Source organism: Furipterus horrens, unplaced genomic scaffold (assembly GCF_987537825.1).
Source record: "Furipterus horrens unplaced genomic scaffold, mFurHor1.1.pri manual_scaffold_15, whole genome shotgun sequence".
NCBI lineage: Eukaryota > Metazoa > Chordata > Mammalia > Chiroptera > Furipteridae > Furipterus > Furipterus horrens.
Genome location: NW_028327185.1, coordinates 3,502,984 through 3,525,118, shown reverse-complemented (window position 1 = coordinate 3,525,118; position 22,135 = coordinate 3,502,984). Strand labels below are relative to the sequence as shown.

At 49.5% G+C, this 22,135-nt stretch overlaps 2 protein-coding genes and 1 pseudogene across 2 annotated transcripts in view; 1 reads left to right on the top strand and 2 right to left on the bottom strand.

Annotated features, from left to right (window-relative positions):
- CDC73 (cell division cycle 73) overlaps positions 1 to 22,135 on the top strand; it is a 58,944-nt gene that overhangs the window by 26,721 nt on the left and 10,088 nt on the right. The window contains exons 11-13 of the mRNA XM_090263489.1: positions 14,792 to 14,849; positions 17,615 to 17,650; positions 17,894 to 17,981. Coding sequence (XP_090119615.1) covers positions 14,792 to 14,849; positions 17,615 to 17,650; positions 17,894 to 17,981 — 182 coding nt within the window. The remainder of the gene's footprint in view (positions 1 to 14,791; positions 14,850 to 17,614; positions 17,651 to 17,893; positions 17,982 to 22,135) is intronic.
- On the bottom strand, positions 793 to 7,835 carry B3GALT2 (beta-1,3-galactosyltransferase 2). The gene is made up of 2 exons (XM_090263487.1): positions 7,463 to 7,835; positions 793 to 3,329 (listed from the first exon to the last, which is right to left on the bottom strand). Exon 2 carries the CDS (start codon positions 3,232 to 3,234, stop codon positions 1,984 to 1,986), a length of 1,251 nt encoding a protein of 416 aa, XP_090119613.1. The 5' UTR covers positions 3,235 to 3,329; positions 7,463 to 7,835; the 3' UTR covers positions 793 to 1,983.
- On the bottom strand, positions 9,522 to 12,915 carry LOC149992305 (ribonuclease H2 subunit B pseudogene; annotated as a pseudogene).

Here is a 22,135-nt window from a genome sequence, read left to right as displayed (position 1 = left end):
CTGCTGAGTCATCGCAGCCAGGGCAGCTTTGAAATTTAAATGGATGCCTGAGATAGGAGGAGTTTAGTTGTCTGTTAGGAGTTGTTTTTCATAAGTCAGGTTTTTAAACTTGAAGTTTTCTAGAGGGGAGATGCTACTTCTAAAGACCCTGTGCCGTGACCATGAACATGCTGGGCACATGTTCAGGATTCTGTTTCTGTGCACACGTATGTGCGCACACGTGCACACACCTTTTTTGGTCAGTGTTAGAGGCATGAATGAGGGCCACTCTGCACTGTGGGAAGGGGTGTTTCCCTCTGTCATCAGACTTCCCGACTTTTGTATTCTTGTTCTCGTGTCCGTGACTTCTGCTTAGTCATTTTGGGATTTAATTTTAGTCTTTCGGTAATATATGCGATTTCAATTAAGTGAAAAACCAAGAACTGGGGATGCTAGCTCAGCTTTGAGAATTACTGTTTGTAGAACAGAACACTTGGACTAGTGAATTGAAAATGGGAGCTAAATTGAGTATAAACAGAATTCAGCATATTAAGTAAGTACAGTTCCTGTGATTCTGAACTTCATCAAATGCTGCAGTTCTGTTTGGATGCAGTATCTTCAGAATCGAAGACACAAATGATCATTATTAGAATTAGGATAAGTAACATCCTGACTGATTTAAGATGAATACATTTACATAGTTATAGGAAACAAAAACTATTTTACACTTAGTAGGTTTAGTATTTTCTGATTTTAAATTTTGCAGTGGAACAAACGGAATTACTGTGAAAATATTTGTGCCATAACACTCAGTAAAGATTTCTTGTTTACCTTTTTTATTAAAAACTTGATAAAAGTGCATTGTATACATTGTTCATCCTAGAATCAAGGGTTCATCCAACATTTGAAGTTTCCTCCCGTTCCCCCCAAAGGTTTTTAACTGGTGGTGCCACTCATGCATCATCTGCCAAATCAAGACCCGCAGGTTTGTAAACGGGCGCCCGGGAAGAGGCGGGCGCCGAGAAGGGCCGAGGTGTCGGTGTGCGTACACCTGCTGCCGCGTGGCCGACGTGCATCTTAAAAACCCCCCTTCTCTGTCCCCAGCAGCATGGTGTTCCCTTTGTGCCTGGAAGGATGTGGTCACTCCTGCTGCAGCGGGAGGACCACGATGTGTCCCGCAGACACGCCAGGAGGGGGGCAGGCGCTCTCCCTCGGGGCCAGCGTCCGCGCAGGTGGGCAGCGCATTCGGGGGGGCCCTTGCACCAGGGAGAAGACACGTTTTTCTGTCTAGAAACATTTAATTTTTTGTTTTTATAAAAACTTGAGCCTGAGACACATTGACTTTTCACATTTTATCACATCATGTCAAAATAACTTCCCCAGTATATGTGAGTCTTACTAAAAGAAGATGAGTATCTCCATTGTGTTTTCTTTTAAATAAGTACTTAGGTGAGAACGGATTGATGAAACATCCGAACTTTATAAATGTGTTTCTGGAGCAACTCAACTAAATCTTATTGCACAGGATATAGTTTATAGGCCCCAGAAAATTTGTCCTTCACACAATTACAAAGTTTTCTTAAAATTGACAGCGATGTTTTATTTACATTTCAGTATATATTGAGATGCAAAACTGAATCTAAAATGAAGGGTCTTTTGACTGTCTCCATTTCTTAAATTAAAATTTGTGTGGAAAATAGATGCAAGTACATCTTATGGGCCCCTAATGTAAGACTCGAACCGTTGATGAGTGCATGCTTGTTGTGGCGTGTTAATACACAGAATCCCCGTAGACTGCTTCTTGTAGATCCTCTCGGGGTACCTTTTTTGTTATAGAATGTGTTTTTAAGAATTACCTTTTCAGAAACTAAAAAAATATTTTTGGAATTCTTTTATGTGATGAGTTCTAACTAAAGCTTGTCCTATGGGTATAACCAATCTTAATTAAACATGCTTTTAGCACTGTTTTACGGATCGCACGTTTGGGGAAAACAGAGGTCCTTTCTAGTGCGGTTTGCGGTGGCGATACCTGCCCGCCTTCTCCTTTGCCGCGTTGGCACAAGCGTTGTGCTTATTCTGTTGCAAGTGGTTCCAGTACTTTATCAGCTCGCTCGGCTGGAACTGGTGAGAGGTGATCAGGTGGCTGTACTTACAGCTCGAGTAGGAGACCCGCCAGTGGTTGAACACGAACTCGTTGGGAGGGGGTACGGGGTCAACCCTCAGCTTGGCAAGACAGATCCCGACGTAGACGTCCTCCAGGTGCAAGCGCCGGATACTCAGGGAGACCTTAAATATCTTCTCCGCCAGGTCGCCCGAGAAGACGTAGCCCGTCCCGGAGCAGAAGACGGGGTAGCGCTCGCTGGGGTAGAGCTCCGGCGGCATGTACCACTTGCTGTCCCGGTTGCGGTTGGGCGCGTAGCCCCGCATCAGGTAGCCGGTGAAGAAGTTGTGTCGGGGAGGCAGGTCCGGCTTCAGCAGCTTGTGTATCAAGTACTCAGTGTTGACAAACATGTCGCTGTCGGTTTTCATGACGTAAGGAACACGCGGGCAGTATGTGGCGACCCAGTTCATGCCCATCAGCGTTTTAATGGTCAGGTTGTAGTACGTGTCTGAGTACTCCTGCTGGATTATGTCGCGGTGCTGCCTGCTCTCCTCCAGCAGCGCGCGCTGCAGGGGGCCGTTTAACTTGGCACTGACGCCCAGCAAAAACACGCGCGTGATCGGGACGCCCGGGGCCAGGCTCTCGTTGCCCCAGGTCTGCCGGATCGCCCTCCGGGCCTCTGCCTGTCCCGGCTCTGCGGCTATGAGGAGGATTAGAAAGGGGCTCTTCCCCTGGCATTTGTCGGGCTCGTTGAGGATGTATTTGAAGTGGTAAGTGTTGGGGCGTCCGGTGCCCTTGGCGTTGTAAACGCTCCCGTTGGCACTGAGCGTGTTCTCCAGCCCGGTGACTCCCTGTGGCGCCAGGTCCGTGTTGTTGGAGTTGGTCGCAGTCTGAGGCCGCAGAGTTTGAGGAGCCGTCTCTTTCCAGATGTTCCGAAGGGAGCTGTGGTTTGTCTCGCTCCTTGTGGAGCGGAACCCTCGGAAGGTGTAGGTCACAGGGTTTTCCTTGAACCCAGCCCTGCCTGGCAGCCAGTCGTGGGGACTGAAGAACAGGAGCGTGGCGAAGAGGAAGGCCAGGGCCAGGGCGCCGGCGAGGTGCGTCCGGAACAGGGAGCGCTTGGCCCAGCAGCAGGGCCGCCGCCGCCACTGCAGCATGGTGTGGGCGCCGGGCGCGGCCGGGTCCGCGCGGTCAGGGCTGGCCCGCGGCGGCCGCGCGCTCACTCGGCCGCGCCGTCGCCGTCATCGTCATCCTGCAGAGAGAAAGCGCGCACGGTCACCGGGTGCGGAGCACACAGAGCTGCCTGCGGGGGCCTTGGGACGGGGCTGGAATGGGGGCCCGTCGCGTTCCGAAACTACGGACATAGGACGGCCGGGGAGCAAAGCATGTCGCGTGTCTCCCCGGCACCGTGGCCCACTGGGGCAGGGGGAGCCTCTGGGGAATTGTCCTTGCAGCCCACTGAGCACTTTCCTGTTCTCCCACTTCACTGGCTCAGCAGCTCTGGCCGCACGTCCTGGGGACCGGAGTTAAAGGTCTAGACAGAAGTCGTGTGCTCCGAGGAGAGGAAGTGCCACTAGGTTTCTGCGCGAGGCCAGGTAGGAAGGCCTGCAAGCAGGTGGAAGACTTGCGGGCACTAATTAAAATTGATTTGACACACGGTGGGTGGGGTGCGCACAGTCAGCAGCGCGCTCTGTGAGAGCGGCCACGTGTCAGCTGGGGGACAGACAGGGCAAGGAGATGGCGGGGAGTTCCGGGAGTCACACTGCCTGGCCTGGCAAGTCTCCACCGGCCCCCGCTGCGCTGAAGAAGTCAGCGAGAAGACACACCTGTCAAAATTAATTTTCAGAGCCTGGGAGCTTCAGCCCAGGGTTCTAAGACAGCAAGAAATAAAGTACGTTGCCAAGCACTCTTTTCTGATTTTTAACCTTGTACTTCAAATATCACGTGCTCAGGAGATCGTTATCTTCACGGAGACTCCAGATTGGTTCAAAAGGCACTAGCACCTCGTTCCCTGGAATTGCCCGTGGCCTTGGCACACACTCCATGTCCCACTTTGAACAGTCTTTTCACACTAGTTACTGTCCTATCCAACTGTCTAGAATTTAAAATTTCACTAAATGCGTGGTTAAAGATTCTCAAGTTATGCTGTGATCTAAATTTGCATGTAGAGAATTTGTTACATTTTTAGGACTTTTGCCGGCATGGCATTTTAAAAAGATGATGAGATGTCACTACGGAGGGTTCGTGATACTGCTTACTAAGAACTGGCCGTGTTACGTTAGAACGGGGTCGTTCAGGGCACAGCACAGATGTGCTCGTGGCTTCCAGCTCATTCTTAGCTTTGCTGGATCATGGAGGGAGGGTGGGGGTGGACAGAACCGCTGCAGCTTCCATGCTTTTTGAGGAGACTAGTATGTAATTTTAAGTTTTTCCAACTTTTTATTGTGAAAATTACTTCTTTAAGCAAAATAAAACTAGTCAGTTAATTTAATGCAGGAACATTTGTTTATTTGAAATTACTACACACACACACACACACACACACACGTATTCATTTAGCCTGTGATATTGCAAGCTTCATAGTTAATACCAAATTTGCTTAACTCTAACATGAAATTTAATGATTTGGGAGGGAATAAAGTCTTTATTTAACTGAATAATTTAGAGTGAAATTCAGATATCTACTGTGAATTACTAAATACTGTTTGAAAGTGTGAGAGATGTGAATGAAAGTACGTCTAGTAAAAACCACTAGAGGGAGCAAGTAGCTGGGAATTAGAACAAATGTCAAGTGTCAGGTAGCTCAGGCACCAGCTTTTCATGATTTCATAGCATCTGAAATTATGTAGTACTTTTCAAAGTAATGGTATTTCTCAAATGTAGGAAATTATTTAATCATTTTGTGAGATATAAACTTATTTTTTTAGGTTTGGGATTTTTAAAACAATCTAGCTCGATATTTATTGGAATTTGCACACATTTTTATCTTACACTGCTACAGTGAAGACCAGGGCTGCTCCTTTTACCAGCAGAACGTAGCCCTGCAGTGAGCCAAGCTGGAAATGACAGCGAGAGTTCTGGTTTAGAAACTCACTCTTCCCCATTTGATAAATAGTAAGGATTCTTTCTTCACCCATAAAGAAACAAGTAGATGTAAGGTTTCTGGGTATAAATTTAAAAGAAAGAAAAATTGCCTTTAAAATTAGTTTGATAATCTATTTTAGACAGTACAAAGCTAGATGGAAATGTATCGGCTTTCTGTTGACAGAATAATGCTTGGAATCTGATTGCAGTCCCAGTGGTTGAAGTCTTTAAAAGTTTAAATTGGATGGTTGGAGAAGCCGTCGCCTCGGGTCAGCCGTGTGGGGGCAGGGGTGAGCCAGGGCAGACGCAGGCCCGGCTGTGGCCGTGTGTGGGCACGACACGCCTGGGGGGCTCCCGCGTGTCGCTTCAGCGCCGCGGAAGCCGGCAGGGCACCGGGCCCTGTGCCCGCAGCAGCGCGCGGTCTGCGTGTGCCTGGGGCCGGCCCGCATGCGAGGGCTGCAGGCCCATCACGCCCGTGTGCCATGCCCGCCGCATTGACACCCGTGCCTGTGTCCAGCCTCAAAGAGTCTTTACTGATGGTGTTGCCCAGTCATTCTAAGGTCTCGCTTAAAAATGAGGCAAGATTGCCACCTTTTATTACGTGGTAAAATTATTCTCAACTTCCTCTTGTGTTTTTGTCCTTATTTTTGTTTTTCTTAGAAAGTGGGAACAAGACAAGAAAGATAAAATGGTTTGCCGTGCTAATTAGCTTTGCACTTGGGGATTTTCAGCATAGGAATGGCTTTGATTTATCTCCTCTGTATTTTTTATGATACTATTTTCAAGTTATTAATGTGTGTTCATGTCTTATGGGTTAAAGTTCGTGGAGAGAATATTACTGTAAAATCTTCAGTTACTGCACACACACACGCACACACGCACTGTTTTTGTCCTTTGGCTGTTGAAAGGGTTGGCTCCTCTGTTTTGCTGAAGCAGTCCTAGGTTTCAGGGGTGCTGGGCTGAAAAATGCCACGCTTCTGAGATACCGGGCATAGGAAAACGTTTGACTGGCGGCTTTAGCATTGAGAGATAAAAGCACTAAAAATACTTGAGATTTTTACAACCCCCCGATTTCATTCTGCAGTGAATAAAAGCTCATGCTACGAATGAGAGTTGGTGCTGAGATATAATAATAGCAGGCCTGATAAAACTTGTTTAATCTGAATTTTAGAATGGCATGCTTACACGTGCCTTTCAAACGTTTGCCTTTTATGATTATGAAGTAATACCTATTGAGTTTTGCTGTGAAATTGAGCAAAAATTAAGATCTTTGATAGATTTGTAAAAAATTTTAGAAATATCCTTGAGTTCTTGAACCATGAGCTGCTATTGTAACTGTGGTCGTTGCTAAAATAGTTTATTAGATTTATTTCTGCCCTGCATATACACACCATGGCAGTAGCTCGTTACTACACATGGGAAAGCCTGAAAGCACAGTGGCTACTTTTATGTTTAATTTTTGACCTTGTAGTGCTATTTACGGATATTTTGATATCAGAGTGTTTTTGTATTATGGTTTTGAATTTCAAAAATCATTACCAAGAACAACAACCTTATACGTGATCTTTTAGAAGCAGTCTGTTGCTTAAAATAGAAGCTCACTATTTGAATGGGGGGCCTTTTCAGCAACTATTGCTATTTCTTTGTTTCAAGTTGCCTTCGGAACACTGGCTGCTGCCCCGCGGGCAGCGCTGTGCGTGAGCCCGCGGCTTCTGGGAGCCTGTGCAGATGCCTGCCCTGGTCTCCGGCCGCTCTGATGCCCGGCGTCTGGGGGTGCTCTCCTGGGTGGGTTCCTTATCTCTGCTTGGGGAGGGAAGGCTTTGTTACTAAAAGCTGCTATATATTAAGATTCTGTTTTAAAAGGACTGAAAAGAGCTCGCGCCGTTAAGATCCCCTTCGATACTCTCGCATGTAATTGCACTGCATTGTCTCCCGATGGCCATGTTTAAGGGAGCACCGTGCTCGCGAGCTAGGGAAGGGTTCCGTTTGACCTAATTTGGTAGAGGATTGCTGTCCTGTTCGGTTCTGATTTCTGAGAGCCCTCGCAGCACACCTGAGTGCTGCTGCCTTCTCTGCCGCACGCCCGTGATCTGTGATGAGTCCGGGCGCCCTGGCCCCTGGAGTACGGTGGTGACAGCCTGGGCTCTGAACAGTGACACACTTTAGAGAAGAGGCTCTGACAGCCCTTCGCGCCTCCAAGGGCACTGGGCTGCGGGGCTTGGCTACCAGACCCCGGTGCCTCCGGGCCCGCAGCCGGGGGCCGACAGTGCGGTGCCCAGCGCCCCCCGGGCCCCCACGTACCTTTCTCGGCCAGGCCGGCTGCGTGGAGAGGTCCGTGCCCGCTGGCCGCGCCTTCGCTCGCCGCCCCTTCAGCAGGAAGGCGCCCGCGGACGCGCGCACATCCCGGGGCTCCGCCTGCTGCGCCCGGGGAGCGCAGCGTCCATCGGCCTCCCGGGTCCCCGGCTCCCTCCCCCTTCAGACGGGCGCTGGTCTCCGGGCGCGTCCCCTTCCTCTCATTTCCTCCGGGCCAGACAAAAGGGCCGCGGCCGGCCGCCGGGGGGTCTGGCGCGGCGCTGCCTCCCGCCGGGCGGAGCCTGCAAGCCCCTTAGGTCGGCCGGGCTCCGGGCCGCGCCGCGCAGAGCCGCCGCCCCCTGGCAGAGTCCATGTTCCCGGGGGCGACGCGGGGCCGCGGGGGGCGGCCGCCGGGCTGGGACGGGGCGCGCCGGCGGGGCCGCGGGGCCGGGCCGGGCTCCTCCGCGGGCAGGGCCAGGGCGTGGGGCCGTGGCCTGGGCTTCCTTCGCCGGCGATGGGCAGTCCGCGCTCCCCGGCTGCTGCTCGGGCAGGCAGCAGTTTGAAGCCGGGCTTGACAGATGTTCTCTCTGACAGAGCAGAATTCCACGTCACCGTGGCTGAGCCCCACGTGATGGCTCGCATTAATTTGGACGAAAAGCCCGAGGTAGGGAGAAGCGCAGCGGTTTGCTCCCGTGTGATGTACACTCGGTGTCAGTGTGGCGACGCGCCATAGGGGAGTGGGTGGGATGGTTGGAAATGAACGCTTACAATTTTATTCTTCACCTTTTTTAATGCTTAAGCACAGGCTTTCTAAACGTTCTGTGTTAGATGTTGATTTTCATGTTTTTACATGGTCTTATAGGGCATAAGAAATGCGAGCTTTTATGTGTAACTTGATCCGATTTAACCCCTTCAGTGCGTTCCCTCCCCTGAGTCCCCCCCTCAGATTGCCTCGCTTTTACAGATACCCGATCAAGACTCAGGGGCCGTTTTCTTTTATCTGTAACTTAGCCCCCCAACCTCCCCGAGCCCCCCTTTTGGGGGGGTTATATGAGTCAGCTGCCCTGGGTTGCTTTACAGACACATGGTGTGATACAGCTCACCTTTTCTGTTTTTTACCTCTTACGTGGTTTCTGATGTTCTTAAAGGCAGCAAAACTATTTTTAAGCACTTCTAATGCGAGCGTTTCTTTTTTATCTGCTTTTCCCTTTAACATTACACGTATGATAGCCAGCGACAGAACGGTGTCGCTGATACGGCACCCTTGCGCGGGGGCTTCTTGGTGGGTCGTTAGGTTTCACTAGTCGTCCCTGCTTCTCCTCACATTTCAGGACGGGCTAGGGACGCGCCGTGAGGCAGATGCTTCAGTGAGCCCGGCTCCTCCAGTGTCTCGGCCTGACCCGTCTCCTAGGCACCTTACTGCCTTTTTTTCTGCAGGGGATTGGGGCACTGTGCTTTTTTTTCCTTTACTATCTCTAATTACCAGTATTTTCTCAGACTTTAGGGACATTAACTCCTACAAATTTATAGAGTTGGCACTCAAGTTGTGTGCATGGGGTCATATATACCCTGGAACCCACCTTTCTTCCCCATAATGTCTGTTGTTTCAATACAGATTTACAGTTCATCTAATTTTTTATTGTCACGTGTTGGTTTATTGAGGAAATTGAGATGCTAGAGATTAATTCTAGTTCCTGGATTACCTTCAGTATCAAAGCAGACTCCAAAGTCTACAGGCCATTTAGTTACACAGTTACTTTTCCGTATTTTGTCCAGGAACATGAAGTTCAAATACAAAGAAATGTTGAAGTGAATGAAGTGAATCTGAAAACCACCTTAAAAATTTCTTTGTTTATTTCAAAGAGTGGTGATAGCGGGTCGAGGAGTGCGGTGACATGGGGGGAGGACACAGACGGGACACAGAAGCGACAAATGTTTTGGCTGGGTTTCATCTTCAAAGTTTTAAGTCTTTCCAACTTTTAAAAAAATGTTTGCACCAAAAAAGGAATCAATACTTTTCATTTCCAGTCTCGTCGACTTTAGCCAAAGCCTCTGAGCTGCAGCCATTTTGCTATTTTTCTTTTCAGTCTTCAAATCTTTAGTATTGAACTTAGTATAATCTCCTTTTGCTTCTCTGGGCTCAACTGATCACCTCCTTTAATGGAGGGTTTGACAGTGAAGCTGAAGTTTCTGGAAGCTTTAAGTATTTAAATAAGGCATTACTTAGTTCTTTAGGGTTATAACCAAGTGCCAGACCGTGAACATAGTGAACGTAGTCCTCTTCCTTGTACCTGGGACTCTGGTGACCGGAGGTGCGGTTGACTCTGCCCGGGCACTGATGTGTATGTTACTGGTTTTTAATGCTGCCATAGTCTGATTAACCTTTTTTTCTAGCCACTTTAATGTCTTGTCTCTGCTGTCCTTGTAATATTTCTCTTTGTCTATTTCTTTTCCTCTGTCACATGTTGAAGTAACTTCTCAAGTTCAGGAAGTTTCAGCAGCAAGATGCAATTCAGGAGCGTCCACCACAGCTTGATCTAGAGGCTGAGGCTTTCCCACTTGACCAGCCTTTATAAGGTAGTGGAGGAGCAGAAGGAGAGGGTCCGTGGTGTGGCGAGGCGGAGAAGACCTGACTGAACTGATTGATTGATAAACCAAGAATGGTGTGTTCCTTGGAATTTATTTCAGACAGCTCCTGTAGACACATGCTGACCAAGGAGAGGGCTCCTTCCCCTGAACACGGGTTAACCAGTTTTCCAAACATAAGCCCACTTTTCATCTTCTTGAAGCACCTTCTAAATATTCCAGAAGCCACACAGCCCACCTTCGCCCAGCGCGCAGCCACAGTGGTCCTGGCTTTGGCCCTGGGAGTGCGGGCCTGGAGGCGGGTGGGGACAGAAGTGGGCGTTCCCAGAGCTATGGGCTGCTCTGCTCACTTTCTAAATTTAGCGCCAGGCCCGCTGCTACTTTGAATTTTTGCCCATTGCATTTGTAGGGTAGCCGATGAAATGCAGTGTAGCAATGCTAGGACTCTTGTAGGAATGCACGGGACTGCCCTAGAAACGCTGGGAGGGACGCAGGGCGTTTTGTGAATGGGAAGCCGAAGACCCCGGGCGTGGGCGTCCCTAGCTCTCCCGAGTGAGGGCGAGGACGCACACCCAGGTGGTCACCCAGGCTGCTCGGGCGTGGCGTCCTCTGCCCACCTGTGCCGCCTGCCGCCGCTCCCTGGGTGTGTGACCTTAGGTGGAGGCGCAGTGCCTCCTCGAAGCAGCTGAGACCAGCCGACCTTGACTGAGCTGACCCGCGTTACTCAGCAGTCCTGACACCGGCCTGGGCCATGCCACCGGCGTCGGTGGCCGCTGCTGAGCACGGGCCCGCAGTCCTCGCGGATGCCGGCTGGCCGGCCTGAGACGTTGCGGACGCGGCCTTTGTGCCCTCCACGCCGTGCCTAGGGCTGTGAAATAACCGCCCCAAATGTAGCTAATCAGTGAGGGGGCGGGTCCAGCTGGGCGGTAAGGTGGGACCCTAAGGCCTCCCGCTCTGTTCCTGACCGCCCAGCGCCCGTGGGCCGCTCCGCTGCTGCTGGGCCAGCCCCCGGACGGCGCGCCCGGAAGGAGTTCGTGTGCTCGCCCCGTTCGTCTGTTCCCCGGAGACACGTCGTCACCCTGGGTGCGGCATCTGCAGTTAGGGGGGCGGAGATGGGCTCGCCGTAGTCCCGGCCCTCCCCCCAGGAAGGGTGAGGCCGTCCGAGCCACGTCCTCTGGTGCGCCTCTCCTGGTGTCCCGCGGAACTTCCTTTGGGTCTTGGTTATTCAGAGCGCCCCACGGGTCCCCTGCTGGTGGGTGGGCACCGCCAGGATTGTCTGGAGCCTCTGCTTGCTAGAGGGCAAGAGTTTATACGGGAAAGAGACTCCTGAAAACTGGTAAAAGGGGGCCTTCGTACTTAATGGAACTCCCTTTAAATTTGGAGGTACACCTGCATTCCGTTTTAAGTTCAAGTCAAACTGCTTAAGAATTCCACAAAGTACAGGAAAGCAGAGCAGGCACGAGGTACAGACGTTCTTTTCTAGCCACCTGCACGTTTCTAGCCAAGAGAACCCGTAAAACCTTAGGAGAAGCAAGTGTGTAGGGGTTCTCCCTGTAGTCTGATTTCTTTAACATCTGAAATGTGTGGCCGAACTTGCCCAGGAGATGTGATGAGTTCCTTCATCAGACTCGGCAAACTGGCAGCTATTCTGTTAAGTTTTATGTCTTGTAGTTTCTACTTGCCTAAGTGTTTTCTAACCTGTAACATGCCCCTGACGGGAAAACAGGGTGTCCTTACTGAGGGCGCAGCAGCCAGAGCTGTCCAGGTCGGCTTGAGCATTTTCCTGGGCCTGTCCCAACGGCCCTCAGGGAGTCGGGGTTCAATGCCCGGGCCTGCCGTACCCTTCTCGGCGTGAGAGCTCAAAGGGCTACTTTCCCAGCACCCCTGGGCTTGTTCAGGAATGGCAGAGAAAGGGCAGTTTGGGACATGAAAGCTGAGACAAACCATAGGCAGGTCCCGAGAATAGAGGAGAGGAACCTTCCTTTATGGAAAAAAGGGGAGCTGGGAGGGGCCCCCGAAAGCAAGTGTGCTGGAGGAAAGCAGGTGTTGGGGGGGGGGTGAGCACTCCACCCCCTCGGCCTTCTCCTTCGACTCTAAGTGAGGTGTCCCTCCTTCCTGCTCACGCCTCCTGACTCCTAGCTCCCCGGGGTCCTCGGGAAGCAGTTGTCGCCCTCGGGCAGTCGGAAGTGCTGGGGTGGTCCCTGCACGGTGAGTCCGTCAGGGCATTCCGTGGACTTGCATTATCCGTTTGTCCATCTAGATAAATGCAACTCCCTGTCCCTGGCGAGAAGGACGAGGGAGAAGGGGGCGGGCAGCGCACGCCGTGCGAGGGACCTCACCCCCTGAGCACAGGCAGAGGCCCTGAGTCCCGGCAGAAGGGGGAGGGGTCCGCTGTTCCCTGCATTGGTCTCCATTCCTGTTTGTGCTTTAGTGTGAATAGTTGGCCCCTAAATGCAGTGCATTCGTTGGGTTCGCTAAACGTTTGTTCAGTTTTTTCTGTACGATGGCTCTAGTAGCGCTTAGTTGTCTTTAACTTCACTTGAAACAATTTTGGTAGATTGTATTGTGTTATGGCAGCTGTCCTATCAGTGTGCATTTAAAAAACTTATCAAAACTAGTGAATTTTGAGGTAGCTATTTTAATATTGAAGCTGGAAGAAAATATGCAACATTTTTGGCATATGATGCTCTATTATTTCAAAAAAGGTAAAAATACAGCTGAAATGCAAAAGAATCGTGCAGAGTAAGGAGAAGGTGCTGTGACTGGCTGAGCGTGTCAGACAGGGTCTGAGATGCCTGGTGCTGGAGCGTTCTCACGGGACGGTGGCCCCCGGTCATGTAGACCAGCTGACGTTGATAGCGATCCTGTTGAGACATCGATCGAGAGCCATCAGCATTCTGCCGTGTGGGCGAGAGCTGACACCCTCACACCATCCACATCGGTCAGGCTAATGGTGAAAATGGAGAACGTGTCTTATTTCACGGAAAACCCACACGGACTTCTGGGCCCACCCGGTGTTTGAGCTGCTGCCCTGCCGAAGAGCCACTTACCCCTCTCCCTGTCGTTCCCGGTGCTGGGGACGGGTCCTCGTGTTTGGGGTCGGAGCTGGTTTCCCTCCAGGACTCTGCACGTGCCCTTGGACAGCTCCTCAGAGCCCGTTCTAGTTTTACTGTGATCAGTCCACCCAGTTTGCTCGGGGTTTATATCTCTTGACCGTTTTGACTTAAAATTAGAGGAAATCTTTTTGATCACATTAAGAGATTTAGACAAATGCCATATTTTGGCTATTTAAATTTAGTAAATACTTTTCCTAGTTGAAGAAAAAATTGTCTATTAAGAGTTTAGAACTTCCCTTTGAAGGCAGTGGATGATTTGCGAACCCGTTTTACTTTCGTTGAACTCACAAAGCGGCGTTAGCCCGATGGCAGTTCTCTGTCTGAGTGACAGGCGTCCGGGCGGCCCTGCCTGCCTTCCGCCTTCCCCTCACCACCGGGGGCCACAGGCATTAGACGTTTGTTGACTTCCAAGCAGAGCTGGATTTAAGTGTCTCTTCCAGAACTCATGGTACACACCTGATCTGTTTTAATTCACGGAAACTGTTCACGACCCCGAGGGAAGATGTAAGCGCTGAAGGTCAGCAGTGATCGGGCACACACTTGGAGGGCATGCTGGTGGTAGACTTCGGGCCCCCAGGAGCCTAGCGATTTCCCCGGAATTCCCTCGGCCATTTGCTGCATGCAGGGGTGCTTTGGGGCAGAGGGTGGGGCAGGGGCCAGTACTGCTTCCTACAAGGTGTTCCAGAAAGTTACCTGAGCTGTTGGCTGACACAGGTAGTGAAGGTCAGTGAGTGGGGCCCTGGCAGGCGGTCTAGTCCGCGGGACAGTCTTCAGAAACCACGAGGACTAGTTCCAAGTTCTGCGGGCCTTGGCAGGGGCCCATCGCAGCCGTGCACGGGCGGAGGCCTTCTTTAGAATCACATAGGCCTAAAACAGAATCGGGCCGCAAGGTCTGCTTTATGGGGCCAGACACGCGCTGAGTTTTCCTGGGGATTTGCCTGCAGTGTGTACAGATGGAAGATGGTCCTCCGCTTTGTTCTGAACTCAGGTCAGGTTGCCTGTGGCATCTACCCCTGAGTCAATAATGGATAAAGTTCAGCTCTTAGCTATTTCCTTGTATATATCACATGCTTAGTAATTAGTTGAGATTTGTTATTCAGTTTTAAGATATTTTCAGCCACTCTAAATATAACAGATCTCATCTTTGTAAGGGAGGTTATTTTTCCTGAATATTTTAAAGGCATTTAGTATGAAGTGTCTGTGGTTTTTAATGCAAAGTAACAATGTTTATATCTTTATAATGTGAGGTTATATATTAATTAATCATTTTGAAACTGTTTAAAGGGGAAAAAGATGGAATTGGTTAAAAAACAGGTGATGGCATATCCGAGATGTTACAATTGTCAGCAGTTGAGCAAATCATTGGATATTTGAGAAATATTATATCCTTATAATAACTACTCTGTAGTAACAATTTTAAATTTATTTCCCACTTAAGTTTTTATTTCTACCTTATGACCAACAGCATAAAAAATAAGGAAAGGGTTTTTTTTTTAACTCTTAGGACCATAGCATGTTCAGTGGGGTGACTGATTGAGAGGCAACTCAATCAGTCATTTATTTGCAGTAAATAAATGAAAGTGTTTATTATATAAAGAAACTTTGATGTAATATATCATGTTTTCTTCTTTTAAAGGAGGGTGCATCGGCCCGGAAGACCCAGACTCCCGCAGCACAGCCTGTACCAAGACCAGGTAAAAATAGAATGTGTTTTGTTTTTTTTCCCCCTAAATGATCACAAGAGTGAAAAAATTTTGCTATTTATAATGTTTTGAAGGAATCAATATTTTATTTAAAATATTTCTAAAGTAATAGCATAAGAACATGTGCATGACAATAGGTAGAGTTGAAGAGGTAAAGAAAGTTTTTAAGAAAATGGTTTTTAAATTTTAGAAAAATGCTTCAAAAGGCAGCGTGTATGTCGCCCCCACTCCCCGGCTCCCTGTCCGAGGCCCGTGCTGGGGTGGCTTCCTGTTGGAGGCGCAGAGCCATCGTGGTAGCGGACTGACGGCAGCCCTGTGGCTCAGAATTGCGGGTGTCTGTGTTCTTCATCCCTGAGGTTAAAGCATCGCTTTTTACAAAGCTGCAGTGAGCACAGGGAGGAGGCAGAATGGACGCGGCACACGCCTCCCGTGAAGCAGCCGGCCCCGCTGAGACACTTGTCGTCACTCCCTTTGGACAGCCTGGCCCCTGGCCCTGCCCCGCCCCCCGACCCCCCACCCCCTTCTGCTCCCACACACGCGCATCTCACTCCCTCAGCCGTAACTCTTGCCTTCACTTCCCGGCCCGTCTGACGCGGGTACTGGCTCACCGCCCAGCCTGCCTGCTCGTGCTCACGTGGAGGGGAGAGGCCGCCCCTGTGCGCCGTGCGGTGCACGCAGGTCACTTGGGTGGTTCCGCCGCCACTTTATCATGCGGGTGTCACCGGAGTACCTCCCTCCAGAGTTTTAAGTTGCTGGGCGGCGGCTTCCCAGGTTGTGTCTCCAGTCCCGGCATCCCCTCTGACCTCTCACCATTTATGGCATCTCGTGGCACTGCCTGACGTTGGGACAGGCCATGGGCGTCTTAAGGCTGGTGTAGAACCCTTGTTCCCTGGTCTCTTCCCCGGATGCTTTGCTTCCCACTTCCTGCTTCATGAGCAAAAGGCACCGCCACCGACTCTGCTTCTTGAGCCCGAAACTTGGCAGTTACTCCTTATTCTTCGGCTTTGCTGCTCCTCTCTGCTGAAGTCCTGAGCTCTGTCGGATCGGCCTTTTCTGCGTTCCAGACCCATCAGTTCTCTCAGTCTCCACCACCACGACTCACGTGTAAACCATCAGTAGTTCTCTGGATCAGCGTATCTTTCTTTGAAGATTTTACTTATTTATTTTTAGAGAGAGAGAAACGTCCATGGGTTGCCTCTTGCATGCCCCCAACTGGGGGGCCCGAACCTCTCAACTTTATGCTTACTGTGCGAGCCTTTATGTCTGTCTGTTTCTTCCAGTGGCTCTTCTCAGTCCCCGAGTCCACTGTGGCTCTGACACTGCGGTGGTGTTTCAGGCAGGGATGTCGCTTCTCTTCTCTCCTTGTCACGCGGAGCAGCCCCCGGTTCCAGCAGGTCCCCTTTATCCCTCCCGCAAACACCAAGGACTTACTGAGGCTGTGTTATCTCCCAGATGGCAGAGCTGGCTAGTGAGACGGACCCCTGAGTCCTGTCTCTGAAACTGACTTAAGAGTTGTAGTACTTTTTCTCAGCAACAAGGAGATGAGAACGCTGCCATCAACACGTATGTGTGTGAGCTTGTACTTGGGTGTCCCCTTCTCTGCTTTGTGTGTCTGGGAGACGCACGCTGCTGAGCGCAGTAGTATCTCCTCGCGGTGAGTTAGCCATGCCCAGGAGTACAAAGGGTTGGTTAAAATGCAGCGTTTTACCGCCTGTAAAATGGAACATGTTCTAAAAATGCTGTGCTTCCTTTAAAGTGGTATCTGTTTGTAAGAACTGATGTTAATTCGAATCTTAAATCTCCTAGATTTTTATGACAGAGAAGATACTCAAGCACAGTACACGGCACACAGAAGGCAGTCAGTTTTGAGTATGTGGCTCAACACTGAAAATTAAACATATACATTGCCCCATTTATCCTAAAGTACATTCCTCTTGAACGAGGCTGGTGTCACCATGAATGTGCCAGCACATCTTTCTGTGTATCTTAAAGTCTGTTGCATACAAGTGATGAAAAGAAATGAATACTTGTGCGTTCTACAACATATATTCACAATTGTGGGAAATTAACAGTGTGGGAAATTCCAGAGAATACAGACCTTTATACGACTCACTGCCTGTGACGCTCTCTCTAATGCAAAAGACAAAAGACGTTTGGAAGAAGAGAGAGGGAAGGTGCTATCTTCGGTCTGAGCGCCCTGTGACGCCTGTCTTTCTCCTCCGGGTGGGGGTGCTCTGTGTGCACTGGTTACAGTGGGGGGCTCGGGGTGGCGCTCAGCCGTCGGTCATGGTGCCGACTCCTGTGAGAATGATGGCTGAGAGATGGCTAAGCCAGTTGAATGTTGGTTTTTTCATTTACGATTTTTAGAAAATTTCATTTATTTATTTTTAGAGAGAGGGGAGGGAGAGACACATCGACGTGTGAGAGAGACAGCAGTCGGTTGCCTCTCGCGCGCTCCCCAGCGGGGAGCCTGGCCCGCGACCCTGGCCTGTGCCCCGCCCGGGAATCGAACGGGCGACCCTTCTCTTTGTGGGATGACGTTCAGTCCCCGGGCCTCCCTGGTCAGGGCCCATTTTAATGTTGTGATGAAGCAGAGAAATAACATTATCTGAGAAAATAGCAATATATTTAAATTTTTTATAACTGCTTATATGTAAATACAAATAATTTTTAGGCCTTCCTTGCTTTTTAAGCTTGAAAGTAAGAATGTGGTCTTTCTAACACTGAAGTTTGGTTCTTATTTTTCTCTCTCACAGTTTCTCAAGCCAGACCTCCCCCGAACCAGAAGAAAGGTGAGGCTGTGCGTGTGACTCCCGAGCGTGAGCTAGGTGACAGCCGGGGCCGGCGCTGCGCCCGTGGGCCTGGCCTGGGGCGTGCTGGTGGTTACGATTTTTGAATTTCACTGCTGACTTAAGATGTTCTTTAGCGCAACGGATTGAAAATTACAAATGTACAAACTTTAGACTGGGAAAGTAACTATAATTTCTTTCAGTGCCAATAACATATTTGCTGCCCTTAAAATTTTGTCTTGACAGGGTCTCGAACACCCATCATCATAATCCCTGCAGCTACCACCTCTTTAATCACCATGCTGAATGCAAAGGACCTTCTGCAGGACCTGAAGTAAGGAGTCGGCGGGGCCTGGCTTCTCTCCCGAGACGTGGGGCGCTGTGGGGAATCGGGTATTCAAGTTGTAGTTCTCACTCGGAGGAGACACGGCTTCGGTTTCTGCTTTACAGATGCACTGAAATATCCCGTGCAAAGTAGAGCACACGCTCTTACCTCTGGATTCGTGAGGCCACTGTGAGAGTAACGATAGCGTTTTGTAATTTGAATGGTCTGACGTTTACAGTTCTTAGGTATTTTTAGTGGTAACGAGGAAAACATGTTCATTCAGTGACGTAATGAACACCGGGGAGAAGAGCGTGCGTGCGTGCCCTGCCTTCCCACGGAAGGGAGCGGCGGCTCCTGAGGAGGGGACCAGAGCGCCCCCCACACGGCAGGCCGTCCGCGGCCCGGTCGCTGCTGCCTCTTTGCCTGCGAGGGGTGCAGGCCGGGGCGCTGCCTCGCCGGTGCGGGTTTGCTCGGGGCCACACTGACCCGTGTGTGCCTGTGACTTCATGTGAGCTGAGTGCGGACCTCGAACCCGGCCCGGGCACGTTTCTCCCTGCAGCGAGTGTGGTTTCTGCGGCCTTCGGACGGAATTTTCAACAGGCTTCTTCCCTTTAACAGTTTGGGAAGAGGGAGTTTTTAAACATTTATTGGGGAGACATTGGTTAATGAAATGATAGGTTTCAAGGGTCCAGAAGGGACTTTTATGTTTTTTTATATTTTATTAGGCTTTTACAGTGAAATATAGTGTTCTGACCATGTGGATTACTCAGCTAATTCCTCTGGTAATCTGCAGTTCCTCAAATAACCTACAGCAGGGTGCATAAGAAATAGTCATTTTTTTCTACCTCTTGAAATACATTTGATGATACGTGAGACAGTCAGACCCACGTAAAAATGGTTTCCATTAAGTACTTTCAAGAAGTGTTGCTTTTCCCTGAGGATTCATGGTCTCCTTTTCACCTTCTGATCAGGACACGGGGGGGGGGGGGGGGGGGGCTCCTCCGTCCCAGTCAGTGGAGTAGGAAGGGCCTCTGGGCTTTGCTCGGGGTCCTGCAGCGGGGCCCCCAGTCTTTCAGCGGCACCGACTTCTCAGAGAAAAGGGCTTGTTCCCTGTTGGGATCGCTCTCCACTGTTTAAAACAGCTTTTGCCTGAGAATGGGTGTGGAGTAAATACTTAGGAAGGAAAAGGAAAGGAGGGGGCACATTGAAAAAGTTAGAGAAAGGCAACCCTGGGTCCCCGAAATTCAAAGTGTGTGCATGCACGTGTGAGCATGTGTGCTAGCTCTGACTCTATTTAGTGTATTTATCTAGTTCTGAACTCCTTTTTTCGATACATGGCGGTCATAGCCGCACCTGGGACTTGAATTTAGCTCCTTGGAAATTTTGCAGTTAACTGTATTTGGATCTTTATGGTCTTTTCAAGCTCTGGGATTTTTATGATTTGTGAACTTGGTCCTTATAGTTCTCATAATTTTTAGTAATTTACAGCTACTTTTTATGACTATTTCTGAATAGTTATAGAAAATTCACAATAAGTTTTTGAAATGTTAAAAAAATTCTGTCTTTAATTTTTCATTCTCTTGTGCTGTTCCTCTGAAGATGTTGCAAACCTAGTACTTAAATATTTTATCACAGGAGATAACAAATAGTGCAAGGAAGTCACAAAGTGAATGTTAGTGTCTCCTCCTCACCTTGCTACGAAGAAGCCATGCAGTTCGGCAGACCACGCTCTCAGGACGGACAGACAGACCGCGCCGACTTTTCTTCTAAGTTGAAAACGCTCCCTTCATGCGTCTGCCACGTCCCCTGCAGGGCGAGGCGGCTGGGGGCTTCGCGGGTGATTAGCGCATAATTGAGCCCCTCCACAGGGTTACCCTGCTGGCTGCGACCCAGAGCTCCTGTTGGCAGAGGCTCTGCTGTTCTCCCTGAAAAACCGGGGCTTCTCCCATCTTCTAGCCCTGCAGCCAGTAAAAGAAACAAAACAAAATAAAATCCTAAGTAACAAGTTAAGGTCACGGGATGGAAGTATTAAGAAGCCCCTCTTACATTTATAGACACGATCTTGAGAGACGTTTTAGTGGGACTGTGCATTTATCCAAAAGAAGCCAGTTGGGTGATGCTCGTGAACCTCCAAGACGGCAGCCACACAGGCAGTGGTCCAGGAGGGGGGACGCGAGGGGGACCCCCTTGCTTCAGCCTGTGCAGCAGGAGGTGCCTGAGGCCGGCAGGGGTGGGCCCCGCCCTGCAGCAGTTGCGGGCGACTCAGTCCCCTCGGGGAGCACCGATGCCCCCCCACCCCTTGCGCACAGCAGGTCGTCGGCAGCTCTCAGTGTGCCCACCCGTCCTGTGGAGGAAACGGGCTTGGTCTGCTTACTTTAAAAGGCTATTTTAAGTTTATCTGCTATACCTAGAGGCAGATTTCATATGTATCCCATGTTGGGATTCGTTAGAATTAAATCTGGAGGTTGGTGTTTCTCATCAGTTCTGTTTCTTATCTCTTTAGAGCAACGATTTTCAAACTTTTTTTTACCTCATGGCACACATTACTAAAATTACGGCACACCAAAAGAATATGTTTTTGCTGATTGGCAGAAAAATAGGTATGCTTTTGATTGATTTACAAAAAAGGAAATAACAGTAATCACCTCCCCTTTTTGCTCCAAAGTGACTTATTTTATTTTACCATTTTTGTACTTGTTTGCATTACCATCTGTCCCCCTTAGCCCCCCCGCCCCCCCACCAAACAATCCCCACTCTGCTGTCCACGCCTAGGTGTCCCTTTCCTTTCTGCTCCATCCCTCTGCCCCCACCCTCCCCACCCCCACCAAAAACCCTGTGTCTGTAACCTCTGTGTAAGGGTTTATGGTACCAGGCATTGACCCCTGAGATGCGCCTTATGGGATGTGACCCCTGAGACGCAGCCCTGGTCTCTGGCCTACCTGTGGTTCAGCACGGGGCACCCACGGCTGCGGCCATGGTTCTGTCCGACAGTCTCAAGGGAGAGAGGCCCGTGCCCCCGACCAGACGTCGGGTGCTGCACGTGCTCCACCTTCTCGTGGCGCGTTCATCGAGACCTCCGCTTCAGCTTCAGATGCCACCTCTGTGTGTGCACCCCCACCCCCCCGTTCTCTTTCTGGGACGTAAATCAGATACACTTGAGACCCTCATCCCATTTCTCAGTGTCTCGAAAATGGTCCTATTTGCTGTGTGTTTCTCTGTCACTCTCATTTTTTATGTTTTCTTTAAATTTCACAATGAGAACGCTGTTTCTGTGGCCACGCCCTAACCCAATGTTAAATCTCTCCACTGCGTTTTTAGGTTCAGACATAGGATTTTTCAGTGGTAGTGGTTCTTTTTAGTTCATTTTTAAACCTCTGATCTTTTAAAATAATTTTCCCCTTTACATATTTGCAGGCTTTTTTATAAACTTTGATCTGTGATAATTGCGTCAGTGAAGTCCTCAGTTACCTTTTTCTTTTGATCATTGTTTCATTCAAGACACCTCAGTACCGTGAGTTTTTTACAATTTATGTACTGTTTTTCATTGTTTTCATTTACTCGTTTCCTTGGAATTGTTTGTTCTGGAAGCTACTTGATTTAAAGAATACAGATACCACTTTAAATTCTTACTTTGAGGTTGTTTAACATTCACATAGTATTTTCTTGTATTTTTAAAATTTCAACTTTCTTATTTAGGAAAAAGGAAAACTAACTTGGGAAATATCCATAAACTTGTCTTGTTTTATTTACTTATTTACTTAATCCTTACCCAAAGACATTTTTTCCCCATTGCTTTTGGTTTGGGGGAGGGCAGCAGACAGACAGACATCGATGTGAGAAACACCAAGCGGTTGCCTTCCCGTGCACACCCCAGTCAGGAGTCAGACCCACCAGACTGTCTGGCCTACAGGACGACACACCAGCCAACAGAGCCAGGCTGTCCAGGGCTGTTCTGTTTTTAAAATAACCAACTTAAAGACTGGAACTTACCTAGCTATATCATATTTGCATTTTATTCTCTGACAAATTGCTTGTCAATACTTGGCAACACTAAATGGACGAGTCAGTGGACATGAGAATATTTCTTCAAATCATATGTATCCATCTCAGTCTGGCAGTTCTGGTTGCATTCATTAGAATGCCTTTAGTTGTAAATGGTGACA

Coding starts and splice junctions, on each gene's coding strand:
- B3GALT2 (XM_090263487.1), bottom strand. CDS start 3,234: ATGCTGCAGTGGCGGCGGCGGCCCTGCTGCTGGGCCAAGCGCTCCCTG.